Below are 13,797 nucleotides of genomic sequence, written 5' to 3'. Positions count from 1 at the left end.
AACTATACTGAACAAAAATATAAACGCAACCACAACGCAACAGCAATTTCAACCATTTTACTGAGTTACAGTTTACATAAGGAAATCAGTCAATTGAAATAAATTCATTAGGCCCTATTCTATGGATTTCACATGACTGGCAGGGGCGCTGGGGAGCCACTCCTCGGTTTCATCAGCTGTCTGGGTGGCAGGTCTCAGACAATCCCGCAGTTGAAGAAGCCAGATGTGGAGGTCCTGAGCAAATGGGGTTACTGCCAAAATCTCTAAAACAACGTTGGAGGCAGCTTATGGTAGAGAAATTAACATTAAATTCTCTGCCAACAGCTCTAGTGGACATTGCTGCAGTCAGCATGCCAATTGCATGCTCCCTCAAAACCTGAGACTCTGTGGCATTGTGTTGTGGGACAAAACTGCACATTTTAGAGTAGCCTTTTATTGTCCCCAGCACAAGGTGCACCTGTGTAATGATCCTGCTGTTTAATCAGCTTCTTGATATGCCACACCTGTCAGGTGGATGGATTATCTTGGCAAATGAGAAATTATCATTAACAGGGATGTAAACAAATTTGTGCACCAACATTTTTAGAAATAAGCTTTTTATGTGTATGGAACATTTCTGGTATCTTTTATTTCAGCTCATGAAACATGGGACTAACACTTTACATGTTGAGTTTATATTTTTCTTCGGTATAATTAGGATGTGGCACTGGTATGATGGTATTGCTGTGCTTTGTAACAGTGTGAATAGTGACTTTGACTCAGGTTGGCTAAATGCACTTAACTTTGTCGGAGACAATTAAGAGCCTGGTCGACGACCGTGGTTCAGCATGGCTGCGGCTAATTACATTTAATCTTCTGCAATGCTGTCCTGACCTAATCGTGGGGATGGCGAGGCGAGGGCCAAGCAGTGGGGAGATTATTTAAAACAGAGTGGGTCAGAGGAACGCTCGGCTAGTTTATGTTGTCGATAACTCAGGACACGCTAGCCTGGCGTCAGCACACATTAATATGGGATTGAAATGCCTTCTCTCCCTTTCTTTCCTTCTTCTCTCTTCTCCTCCTCCATCTCCTCCTCCCCCTCAACAGTGCAGTGTCTGGAGATGACGACTAAGAGGAAGATCATTGGGCGTCTGGTGCCGTGCCGGTGCTTCCGGGGTGAGGAGGAGGTCATCTCAGTGCTGGACTACTCTCACTGCAGCCTGCAGCAGGTGCCCAAGGAGATATTCAGCTTTGAGCGCACGCTGGAGGAACTCTACCTGGATGCCAACCAGATCGAGGAGCTGCCCAAGGTGGGATCTGCTGGGGCTGAGGCTGGGGACAGGGCCTGGGGCTGGGACTGAGGCTGGGGACGAGGCTGGGGACAAGGCTGCGGCTGGGGTTGAGGCTGGGGCTGGGAAATGAAAGGGGTGAACTGTAGAAAAGAGGCTCTATAAAGCCAAATAGTTCAGACAACAGTCATTCCCCTGAATTTCCCCCACATTACTAAAGCATGTCGTAATGATCGATGGAAACATTATCTCAGCTCGATGCACTCTCTCTTCATGTGGCGCTCAGTGTTGATTGGCTAAATAAGTTGCCAGGCCAACCAGACCCCCACAGACCAAACAGTGCCGCAATGTCCTTCCTGTCTGTAAATGAGCTGCTTATGAAGCAGAGAGTGAAACACAAATGGACTTGCTGACTCTTGTCTGACCTTCACATTGAACTGAAAACAATACAATTTGTGAATGTAGCTTTCGTTAAGACTTTCAACGGAGATCTATTACAATCTTGACAATAGTGTCTTTGTTTTAAATTGAAACCCCTGGCTGAATACATCGTAGTCGTTTAGTACAACATTGTATTGGCTGAATGTTTACAGTGCAATTAACTGTGATATCCTTCAGAGTGTTTCAGTGGAATTACTACATTTCATGAAATTTCACAGTGTTCATCAACAAACTCCCAATTAGATGCTTTAAGTCGGCAGAAACCGACTTCGGTATCTTCAACTTCTTTTTCTCATGACACCCGAATATGGGGACCCCGCTCAGGCGTTTTCTTTTACGCCTGCTACGTTAGGTCAGGGTCTTTGTGAATAGAGTTCAGGGCCAGTGTGGCTCCTCACAGGGTTGCATAAGACCAGGCATTGATAGATCCAGAGTGTGTGGTCCTTTATGTAAGTGTGGCTCATGTATCAGAGTGATGCCCTGGGCAGGACTGGACAATGCTGGCTCTCCTCTCCAGTCTTCATTGTTGTAGCTACTCCCCCTCTGGCTCTTACTGCTCTTAAAGAGTAATGGCCTCTCATAATGGGCATGTTATAGTAATGTCCTCACTGGACTGTAATGTCTCCTTGACTGCATCTCAAATGGCACCCTCTTCCCTTTGTAGTGCACTACTTTTAACCAGAGCCCCATGGGCCATATAGGGAATAAGGTGCTGTTTGGGATGCAGAGACTCAGAACGTCTCCCTTTCTATTCTCTCCTTTTCATGGAGAAAGGAATGGACTGCAGTCAAATATAGGAGAATGCGCTTGCTGATACTGTATTGGCTGGCTTTGAATGTAAAAGCTGATCTATTCATTATTCATGATACACTGTGATGGTAATTTGTAACCTGTTATCTCAAACATCAAGTGGCATGCTGTGATGCACATGCACACTATAATTCTGTATAGCACCCTTTCTCTCTCTCTGTTACCCCTCTCTCTCATGTGGCTCCCCCCTCTATATAGAGCTGTGGAGGACTAATGTTGTCCCACAAGGTTACTCAACTGAGAGTGGCTGCTCTTACAGTGATCAATGGGAAACCCGTTAGAATGTTGAGACGTTACTCATTTAACAGCATCGCATCACTAGAGATCAGCCTCATTGAAACGCAATGCATGAAGTCTCACCAAGTCTACACTCTATCAACTCAGAAGGCTAAGAGTAAAACTTGTGTTTCTTCTATTCTGCCTCTCTCTTTCTAAAGCAACTATTTAACTGTCAGGCTCTCCGGAAGCTGAGCATGCCTGACAATGACCTGTCAAACCTGCCAACCACCATAGCCAGCCTTGTAAACCTGAGGGAGTTGGACATCAGTAAAAACGGTAAGCGAGTGAGATCCATCAATCTCTGCTAGTTTCTACTCTGATCTATTCGAAATCTCTACTCTCTACTGATACTGTGACTCTAAATGTTTGCATGATGTACAAAAGGATGAGGCATGAGTGGTAATTGGTTTATGAATGACAAACGTGTTTCTATTCCATTCCATCTTTAGGTATTCAAGAGTTCCCAGACAACATTAAATGCTGTAAATGCTTATCTGTTGTGGAGGCCAGTGTAAATCCCATTGCCAAGTAAGTGAAGAGAGAAAGTGTATCATTGTGGTGGAATGGCTGTAGTCTATAGGGACAATGGTAATGGTGTACTATCATCGCCAACAGCTGTGTGTCTGTCGCTATGTACCAAGCAACAACCACAGATGACCTCAGTAAGAAACATCCATTAATATTTCAGTAAAAATGTCTGTAGAAATTATGGGTCAATCTTTTTAATATTTTCCAAAATCGCCCCAGGGCAACTCTAACAGATAAACATAAAGAGGCAAATAACTACATGGGAGACTGTTCTATTTGTGTATCTGAGGCTTTTTTCTGAATTGAAATGATTTGAATAGAAGAATAGAAACAATTCCATCAATGTTAAACTAAGACATTTCTGTCCTGCCCTGTTAATTATCTTAATTGATACTGCATTGTGTAAATATGCCATTTGTTAAATATGGCATATTTCGCTGCACTCGCATTAACATCTGCTATCCATGTGTATGTGACCAATACATTTGAGTCGTTTTCTGTCCTTACAGAGGGTAATGCAGGTCTCTGCTCGTTCTTGACATGACGTGACTCCTGCTATTAAATACATTGAAAAGCCATAAGGAGTTGCTCTGCCACTGAATATTTTTTACACCATACATTTAGCATTTTTTGGGTGGAAAATCATAGGTTGACAAACAAATGGCTCCTCGTAGACTAGAGTAAGGATGTATTACTGATGGGCTTTTTATTATACTGAGACTAGGGTCTCTTTTACAGATGAGCCCTGCATAAATACGTCAAACACACAATACACAATGTTTCCAAACATATTAAGAAAAAACAGACACATTTATCAACGTAAAGGTCTCTGATCAGTACTCAGAACTGACCAATGGGGACCAGAACATCTCATTTCAGAGATCTCACATAAATGGTGCAAGAAAATTAACATCAGCTTTACCCAGCTCTGTAGAGACTGAAGGGGCCTCCGCTGTTATCCAATTCTGAGCCTGGGTTTGGCCATTTTAAAAGTCTACATTTAATTAATGATGATAGATACATAGGATGTTTCTACATGAGTGCTTTGTAGATAAACACAAGAAAATGCTGCTTTCTCCTTACATACAAAGAGGCCCAACCCATTTTTTTGATACAAAACACAATGGTGAGTTGTACAACTATCACCAGTAATAAACTTAAGGGCACAATGAAACAGCATCTAGTGGTTTAAGTGTAGCTGCTGCTGCATGCGTATAGATAATATCCCCAGAATCTAAAATAAACATTCAAGTGGCCTGGACAATTTCCTTCCTATTAACAAAAGTCAGACATGCTTTTTCTGTAAAAAGAAAATAAACCTGAAACTTCAACTTCAACTTCTTCACCAGTTTTTTAAACAAAGGTTTGTCACCAAGCCAGCTACCATGATATTTGTAGGAAGGAACTCGCTCAATTTGTGTACCGTTCAAACTAGGCATTACACATTAATTTAAATCTTGTTTTTTGGGACCTAGAAAAAAGCATGTATTTTGTTTGCATCTCGCACTAACTTTAGATCAAAAAGTGACCTCTGCAGTGCATGAAAATCTGACTTAAAATGTGAAAAGGCTTGGCTAACCGATGGAGCAATGGAATACAACACTGTCTCATCTGCATACAATTATATATATGTTTTGCAGCATTACCAATGTTATTTATATATGTTGCCGAATATTGAACCTTGGGGCACCAAGGTATGAGTATGAGTCATTCTGTAGTGCTGCAGTGTGCTAGCTTTTCTGATAGTGCTGAGTGGAGATGTTTCAGGGGAGTTGGGGCGGGCTAACATTTAGCCTGACTTTAAATGTGTCTGAGGTCCTTAGCCTCTGTAAATCCTGTACCCTGGCACCAACTAACAGGAACCTGCTCTCTTTCTTTCTACAATTCTCTCTATTCCCTTCCCTCTCTCTCTCATTTTCAATCTCTCCACTACAGGCTCCCAGACGGCTTCACCCAGCTCCTCAACCTGACACAGCTCTTCTTAAACGACGCCTTTCTGGAGTACCTCCCCGCCAACTTTGGCAGGTGAGCTCAGCTTATGGAGTACCCTGCTCTGCGTCTGTGGGTCCTTGGGCCCTCTGTATATGGATAGGGTTTGGATTGGAGCTTTTATTCTGCGCTCCGTTACAAGTATGCCTGGGTGGGTTTACATTGTAAACAGACTGTTCTTTATTCTCTGCACACAACGCCTGGTAAAAAGCACCAGCCTGGGGCTTGCTTTAATAAAGCAATGGGTTTAGCAGCATCTCCTCTCTGGTTTGGTGATGAATTGAAAATAAAGTAACAGTTCATCAAAACAGCAGTGGTATTGCTCTTGGGCTCAGTGTAATGGAATTTAAGGTTGGGGTGTCATGTTTTCTGATTCAATACTTGACAGTCCTATGCATATCATTAACATCTATTACTACTAAGGTTCATTTACCAAAGTTACTGTAATCTTCAGTAATTTTGGTAATTAACAGAAAATCTGAGGCAATCTATCGTAAATTTGGTCATATATATATATATTCATATATAGTATGCATTTATTATGTCCATATTGTCCATGAGTTTCTAATAGATAGACCATAAGTTTCAAGAGAAAATATAATAAGTAATGAAAGAAGCATCTTGTCAACGAATGGAATTATTTCAATTAACTCTGCAACTCTTCCAACTATTGACATTTTTCAAAGCTACCACCAGTTTGACGCCAAAATATTGACAACAAATACATATTGACATAGTAAAATAAATAAAAGTTTGTACAGTGCATTTGAAAAGTATTCAGACCCCATTACCTTTTCCATGTTTTGTTATGTTACAGCCTTATTCTAAAATTGATTAAAATGTTTTTTCCCTTATCAATCTGCACTCAATACCCAATAATGACAAAGCAAACAGTTTTTTTAGAAATGTTTGCAAATGTGTAAAATAATAAAAAAAACAGAAATACCTAATTTACTTAAATATTCAGACCATTTGCTATGAGGCTCGAAATTGAGCAGAGGTGCATCCTGTTTCCATTTATCATCCTTGATCTTTTTACAACTTTTACAACCATCTACCTATGGTAAATTCAATTGATTGGACATGATTTGGAAAGGCACATACCTGTCCATATATGGTCCCACAGTTGACAGTTTGTCAGAGAATTAAACAAAGCCATGAGGTCAAAGGAATTGTCCGTAGATTGTGTCGAGGCACAGATCTAAGAAAGGGTACCAAAAAATGTCTGCAGCATTGAAGGTCCCCAAGAACTCAGTGGCCTCCATCATTCTTAAATGGAAGTAGTTTGGATCCACCAAGACTCTTCCTAGAGCTGGCTACCCGGCCAAACTGAGCAATCGGGGGAGAAGAGCCTTGGTTAGGGAGATAACCAAGAACCCGATGGTAACTATGACAGAAGGACAACCATCTCTGCAGCACTTCACCAATCAGGCCTTTATGGTAGTGTCCAGGCAGAAGCCATTCCGCAGTTCCTCTGTGGAGTTGGGAGAAACTTCCAGAAGGACAACCATCTCTGCAGCACTTCATCAATCAGGCCTTTATGGTAGTGTCCAGGCAGAAGCCACTCCGCTGTAAAAGCACATGACAGCCCGCTTGGAGTTTGCCAAAAGGCACCTAAAGGACTCAGACCATGAGAAGCAAGATTCTCTAGTCTGATGAAACCAAGAATGGCTTGAATGCCAAGCGTCACATCTGGAGAAAACCTGGCACCATCCCTACAGTGAAGCATGGTGGTGGCAGCATCATGCTGTGGGTACAAAATCCGTTTTGTCACCAAAGCCCCATATACTACCCACCATTGTGACCTGTACGCTCTCTTTGGCTGGCCCTCGCTTCATACTCGTCGCCAAACCCACTGGCTCCATGTCATCTACAAGACCCTGCTAGGTAAAGTCCCCCTTATCTCAGCTCGCTGGTCACCATAGCATCACCCACCTGTAGCACGCGCTCTAGCAGGTATATCTCTCTGGTCACCCCCAAAACCAATTCTTTCTTTGGCCGCCTCTCCTTCCAGTTCTCTGCTGCCAATGACTGGAACGAACTAAAAAAATCTCTGAAACTGGAAACACTTATCTCCCTCACTAGCTTTATGCACCAACTGTCAGAGCAGCTCACAGATTACTGCACCTGTACATAGCCCACCTATAATTTAGCCCAAACAACTACCTCTTTCCCTACTGTATTTATTTGATTTATTTATTTATTTAGCTCCTTTGCACCCCATTATTTTTATTTCTACTTTCCACATTCTCCCATTGCAAATCTACCATTCCAGTGTTTTACTTGCTATATTGTATTTACTTTGTCACCATGGCCTTTTTTTTGCCTTTAACTCCCTTATCTCACCTCATTTGCTCACATCGTATATAGACTTGTTTATACTGTATTATTGACTGTATGTTTGTTTTACTCCATGTGTGTTGTTGTATGTGTCGAACTGCTTTGCTTTATCTTGGCCAGGTCGCAATTGTAAATTAGAACTGGTTCTCAACTTGCCTACCTGGTTAAATAAAGGTGAAATAAAATAAATAAAAATAAACTTCAGAACAAGTCTCACTGTCCTTGAGTGGCCCAGTCAGAGACCGGACTTGAACCTGATCTCTGGAGAAACCTGAAAACAGCTGTGCAGCGACGCTCCCCATCCAACCTGACAGAGCTTGAGAGGATTTGCAGAGAAGAATACATGTGTGCCAAGCTTGTAGCGTCATACCCAGGAAGACTCAAGGCTGTCATCGCTGCCAAAGGTGCATCAACAAAGTACTGAGTAAAGGGTCTGAATACTTATGTAAATGTAATATTTCAGTACATTTTTTATAAATTTGCAAAATAAATGGTAAACATGCTTTGTCATTATGGGGTATTGCTTGTAGATTGATGAGGGGAAATAAACGTTTTTACACCTTTTAGAATAAGGCTGTAAATCAAGGGGTCTGTATACTTTCCGAATGCACCAAATGCACTGTATAAAGGTTATTTCATGCTGGAACACTGAGTGTATCGTTTTTATTTAGGATAATGTTTTGTAGCTTTGTCATTCCATTTTTTTGACTCTTATTCAATTGTTTCATGTATTTTACATGTGATAAGGCCACGCAGAGTGCCAGAGATTATTACAGGCACCTGTGACAATCTGAAGTACCCAAAGGCCCACTAAATGCCTTGTGATAGATTACATAAAATCCTTGAAAGATGAAAATTCTGGTAATTTTCTGGTAAACTTCAAAAGTTTCCAGGAATATACCCTCCCTATAATTTATTTTGTTTGTCTTGTCGTGATTGTGTGTGTTTTTGACATCCTCTACCTTTCAGACTTTCCAAGTTACGGATCCTGGAACTGCGAGAGAACCACCTGAAAACGATGCCAAAGTGAGTGATTCACCACGCAGAGACATCACCAGGGCAGCTAGAGTTAGCTACAGATACGTGTTTGATCATGGGATGGAAAGGAAAGGGTACAGTAAAAGACATCCCAGGCTGAAACTAAATTCTTTGCCAACATACTTTTCACGAAAGTACATAGATCATTTTATTTAAAAAAATTATTTAACCTTTATTTAACCAGGCAAGTCAGTTAAGAACAAATTCTTATTTACATTGACGGCCTACACTGGCCAAACCCGGACGTGCGCCGCCCTATGGGACTCCCAATCACGGCCGGTTGTGATACAGCCTGGATAATTTGCAGGCAATATCACTGATTCATACAAATAGAGAGAACTACAATGTTGAACTGTTTTAGTGTTATCTATCCACATGTTAATAGAGTATTTTATTGCAACGTCTCCATGTCTTCCACAAGCACTTCAAATAAATGATAGCCTTCATCCCACTCCATCCAGCCTACACATAGCCTACCCACCTCACGTCTGTCCCCTCTCTCCTATGGAGGAGCTACTGAAGTAGCCCCTGAAGTAGCCATGAAAAGTGTCTGTTAATGGAAGCACTGACAGCTTTAGCAGCCAGCATGCCTACTCAGTCCCTATGAATAATCCAACCCTGCCCAAGGTACTCGTCAACACAGCAGGCTTTGGTTTTACCATTCCCCCTGCATCACACGCTGGGGGGCAAATAGCCTGAGTAACATTCTGAGGTGGAATCTTAATGGGCAGATCAGAGTCAGAGCATGGTAAATAGCAGCTTCGAAAGCAAATGCCATCAGTCTCTCTCTGTGCGATGGGTAGCATGTGTCAGAGGAGGGGCGCTGTGCTGTGGTCTTGTTATTTGATGTCTAAATGAAATGTGAAGAAGGCCCCACATTGGAGTGTGTGTGTACTGGTGTGTGTGTAGCTAGTGGAGCGCAGCCAGTGATGTTGTGATTTATCATAGTTGAGAGTGTTGCGCTGCGTGCCCAAGAGACAGACACACACTGCTCACATTGGTTGGTGCATGCTGGCTCACTCAGGTGTCCTGATTTGAAAACAACTTTTATCCCACCATAACAATAACCCTACCCCCATCCCTCACACTAGAGATTGAATCAAATGAAGTACACTCATCCTCTGTCACCTCTAATGTGGCACAGCAAGGGATGTTTATTCATCTGCGTAAACCAACTGAAACATGTTTCCCCTTGAAGATGAGTGTAATGTCCTCATTCAGTTAATGAGTGTGTCACGTTATCACAGAGTCATTGGAGGGAAAGTGTATCCTAGAGGAAGGGTATAGATTACAAATAGGATTTTGATATGTAATCAAGGTTGGGGAGATATTCTGTCATGAGGGATCTGATCTGTTTGTTCTCACATCATAATTGAAATGAACTATATGGCCCAGCTGCTGTATATCATGACATAAAACATACATGGCAGACTATCCTCTTTAGTGATTTTACTAATGGACGCGCACCACTCAAGACAAAGGTCCTCTGCAATCGCAAGCCAATACAACCAGTAATGATGTGCAATACATCTTAGATGAAATCATTTTGACATTGCTCTCCCCGGCTGACATTGTGTACACTGCATGGATGAAAGAGTTTAATTTGAGGTGTTGCATGGTGCAATGGAGAAAGCCATTTCATGTTATATTAATCATTAACTAACTGCATTGTTTTGATTTTAGCTATTTATATTTGTAGTGAATATTATGTGAATGTGTGGGGATATCTGGCAAGCACAGCGTCCCCTCTGCGATGGCAGAGTTGCAGGAGGCCTGTTTGGGAAGGAGTTTGGCTGGTGATTGGCCTTTCTAAATGGTGACTTTGTTTCTATGCCAGAATCTGAGGCTCTTCCCTCTTGTTTGCTGCAGGTCAATACACAGACTGTCACAGCTGGAGCGATTAGACTTGGGAAGCAATGAATTCACTGAACTGGTAAGAAAAGAGGCCCTTTGAAGACGGCAGTCACGTGGACAGCAGCTGTCACCACACAGGCAGCCATGACCCAGCAGACCTGGAAGACGAGCCGGGCCCCCCTCGCTCTGCTCTGCACCCTCATTACGTCTCCAGTACTGCTCCCTCCGCCTGCTGTTTGTGTGTATACATGTGTGTGTGAATGCGTGCAAGTGTGCCATGGGGAATGGCTGGTACATTAGAGAGAGACTGTGAGATTAGTTTAAAATGTTGCATGATTATTGACCGACAATCCATGTGATATCTAAAATGGGGCAATATGAAGTGTGTGGATGCAGAATGCTCAGGGAGGGAGGGAGGCTTTTCAAGTGCGTAACTTTTCAAGTCATCCTTGGTTAACATGATCACACACTGTGCTGGGACTGCGGAGCCCCTGGGAGAGCTGCTGGGTGATGCCATGCATGACATGCTCTGTGCCACAGGTCCCACTGATGCCTTAATTGTGCATGTCTAAATGTGCTGTTAGACTGAGGGCTGGGCTGCCTCCACGGACCCCTCTGTGACTCACTGTGGCGATGGAACACACTCACTATGCACACGGCAGCACCTGCCTCCTCCTCACTCAAGGTCAAGATTAACAGGCACACAAACCCATCTCAGAATGACTGGGTGATATTTTCCAACCATCGAATTTTAAACATAAGAGCATTTTTCTGTTTGGAGTTGGTTGTAGGTCTGAACCAGCGTTTCTCAAACGAGGGGTCGCAACCCCATGTGGGGTCGCCTTATTTGAAAATAGGGTTGTGAGAGAAACTCTGAAATGAAATGAACTTGCTTCATAGCCGGTAGCCGCTAGATGTATTAAACAGAGCTGTTTCTGTTTTCTTCCTAAAAATGGCTCTATTTTTTTGAACAGTTTAAACTTCAAAATATTATGACCCCATCACTGAAAGATAAGACTCTAAGACACGTATGTGTCTTCTGTTTCCTTGCAAAGCCCACAAGCCACGCAGGACTTATTAGAACAGAGTGAACAAGACCAGGCACTAAATCAGACTGGGGGAAAAATAATATCAAGATCATACAAGATTATTTCCTGATGGTCTTCTGAACTTCCCATTACCTTTCTGATGCATTTCAGTCACTTCAAAACATACTTCCTTCAGATTGAAATACTGTCAAAAGTACTGTCAGACTGATTTGTAATAGACTGTCATAACCCCAATTTAAAAAAGTAAACATTGGCCGTTGATTACGTCACTTTGTTTACATGATGGAGTCACGAAAAATGTTTCATCTCAAAATGGGGTCGGGGGCCAAAAAAGTTTGGGAACCCCTCGTCTATACTTTCTGTCACGTCTGATGTACCTTTAGTATTTCCAGGACTTTGTCCTTGGGAAGTGAGGAAAAGGCATAATTTTGCACAGCCCGTTCCAAGGGAGCAGATGGTTTGGCATTGTGATAAGCATGCTTTGCTGAAGCCCCCAAGTTACTGCAGAGAGAGAGAGTGCCCATCAACTCTTCCTGGTGCTATGGTCTGAACTCACAATCTGTGTGTCCTACTTAAATACAAGCCTTCCTCCCTCCACTTATGGCCTCTCTTGTCCTATCCCTTCCCCATTCAAGGACTCCTGTTGCTTTTTGCTGATAGTGTGAGCAATATTGCCAATCTCAATTCCCCTCAAATAGAATCCTGTAGTCTAGCTTTATTGCCTGCTGATTTCGAAGCCCAGGGAAAATAGAATGCATTTTCTCGCATTCCTTAAGCTGTTGTCTGCCCCATACTTTGTGCCAACATGCCTATTGCATTTCTTCAGCTGATGGTTTCTGTGGCGAATGTTAGATTATTCTATCAGTGTTTTTCAGCACAGAGAATTCATGGATTTTTTTCCAGAATTCCGTCCTGGTTTATTGGTATTTCTTTATAGAGGCAGACACCTTTCCCCTTAATTTAACTAAGCTCTGGAATGTAATTTAGAATCAACAGAGCTTCTAACAGGTTGGATGAACCAGAAGCTCTATGAAAGCTCTCTCCATCTGATTTCAGCTCATGCCTTATTTTAGTGGCAATCAGTCTTCTACTCGGTTTTACTAAACTGCAAACATTTACATGTATAAGACCAGGATTCAGAAGACCTTATCTTATGCACCTTATGTGCATTCAGCACAAGCAGCTCATTGATATGAATGAGACTGAAAACGTTGTCCTTCTTGCTCTAGGCTAAACGCATGCAGAAGATGCAGATGTGAAAATGTCTGCAACTTCAGAGGCATTGTCATGTGACGAAACCAAACAATGACCTCAGCACATGTGGGCCCAGCTGAGCCACGAGCAGATGCCGAGTCCTGTGTGTCACAGGCAGAGAGTGAGGAAAGTTTCCTAATTAAAGTCCCTGCCTGGAGAAGGGGAAGGGGGGGAGGGGGAGGGGGATGCAGATGCCGGTGCTTGGAGGGCCGGGGTAGAGCAGAGCAGTGGATGTCATCAGCAGAGAGGAAATGACATCGCAGCGCTTCAAAGACAGACAAGAGGACATGCCTCTGCACAGGAAGCTCCATGGCACTGAGCACCATCCAAGTGTTTAATCTCCATCCGGAGAGAACAGGAGGCATGGTAGAGGTGCCAACACAGTCCACCATGCCAACCCTTCTCTTTGTTTCTCATTAACGCTGAACTTACAAGTAAAATAGTGTGGTGGCTCCAGCTCTACTGTAGATAGTAGATACTGTAGATAGTGAGTTATGGATTAATGAGTAATACCACACACAACACTCCAAGAGTTCAATGAGGGATTTGGAGATTGTGTGTGATGTTTTAACTTTAATTAGGAAACTTTCCTCACTCTCTGCCTGTGACACACAGGACTCAGCATCTGCTCATGGCTCAGCTGGGCCCACATGTGCTGACATTTTTAGCACTGCATCCATTACCCAATGACCTTCTTTATACCCTTAGTGGGACAGAAACTTAATTTGTTTTTTGGGGGTTTGAAGTTTACTCTAAATTATACTTTTTTTGAGCAGATAATAGAATATGCATTGCATCAGTCTGATTTAGATTGCTATGTCAAGTCTCAAACAATACTGTAGGAATTTCTATTATTTTTGAGAAAGTGGTTGTGTACCTCCTGTTTTTGTTTGTTTGTTTGTTGTTGGGTTCTGGCTGCTTCCATGCTGAGATTCTGTTAACTTCGC

At 42.6% G+C, this 13,797-nt stretch overlaps 1 protein-coding gene across 27 annotated transcripts in view; it reads left to right on the top strand.

Moving 5' to 3' along the window:
• lrrc7 (leucine rich repeat containing 7) overlaps positions 1–13,797 on the top strand; it is a 171,884-nt gene that overhangs the window by 124,948 nt on the left and 33,139 nt on the right. For all 27 annotated transcript variants that reach the window (XM_090235692.1, XM_090235682.1, XM_090235676.1 and 24 more), the window contains 6 exons: positions 1,087–1,289; positions 2,957–3,074; positions 3,248–3,326; positions 5,262–5,351; positions 8,625–8,681; positions 10,563–10,626. In XM_090235692.1, the coding sequence (XP_090091818.1) occupies positions 1,101–1,289; positions 2,957–3,074; positions 3,248–3,326; positions 5,262–5,351; positions 8,625–8,681; positions 10,563–10,626 (597 nt within the window). In that variant the 5' untranslated portion in view covers positions 1,087–1,100. The remainder of the gene's footprint in view (positions 1–1,086; positions 1,290–2,956; positions 3,075–3,247; positions 3,327–5,261; positions 5,352–8,624; positions 8,682–10,562; positions 10,627–13,797) is intronic.

This window comes from Oncorhynchus mykiss, chromosome 5, assembly GCF_057628025.1.
Source record: "Oncorhynchus mykiss isolate SJ-2025 chromosome 5, ASM5762802v1, whole genome shotgun sequence".
NCBI lineage: Eukaryota > Metazoa > Chordata > Actinopteri > Salmoniformes > Salmonidae > Oncorhynchus > Oncorhynchus mykiss.
This window is presented reverse-complemented; position numbering and strand designations above follow the sequence as displayed.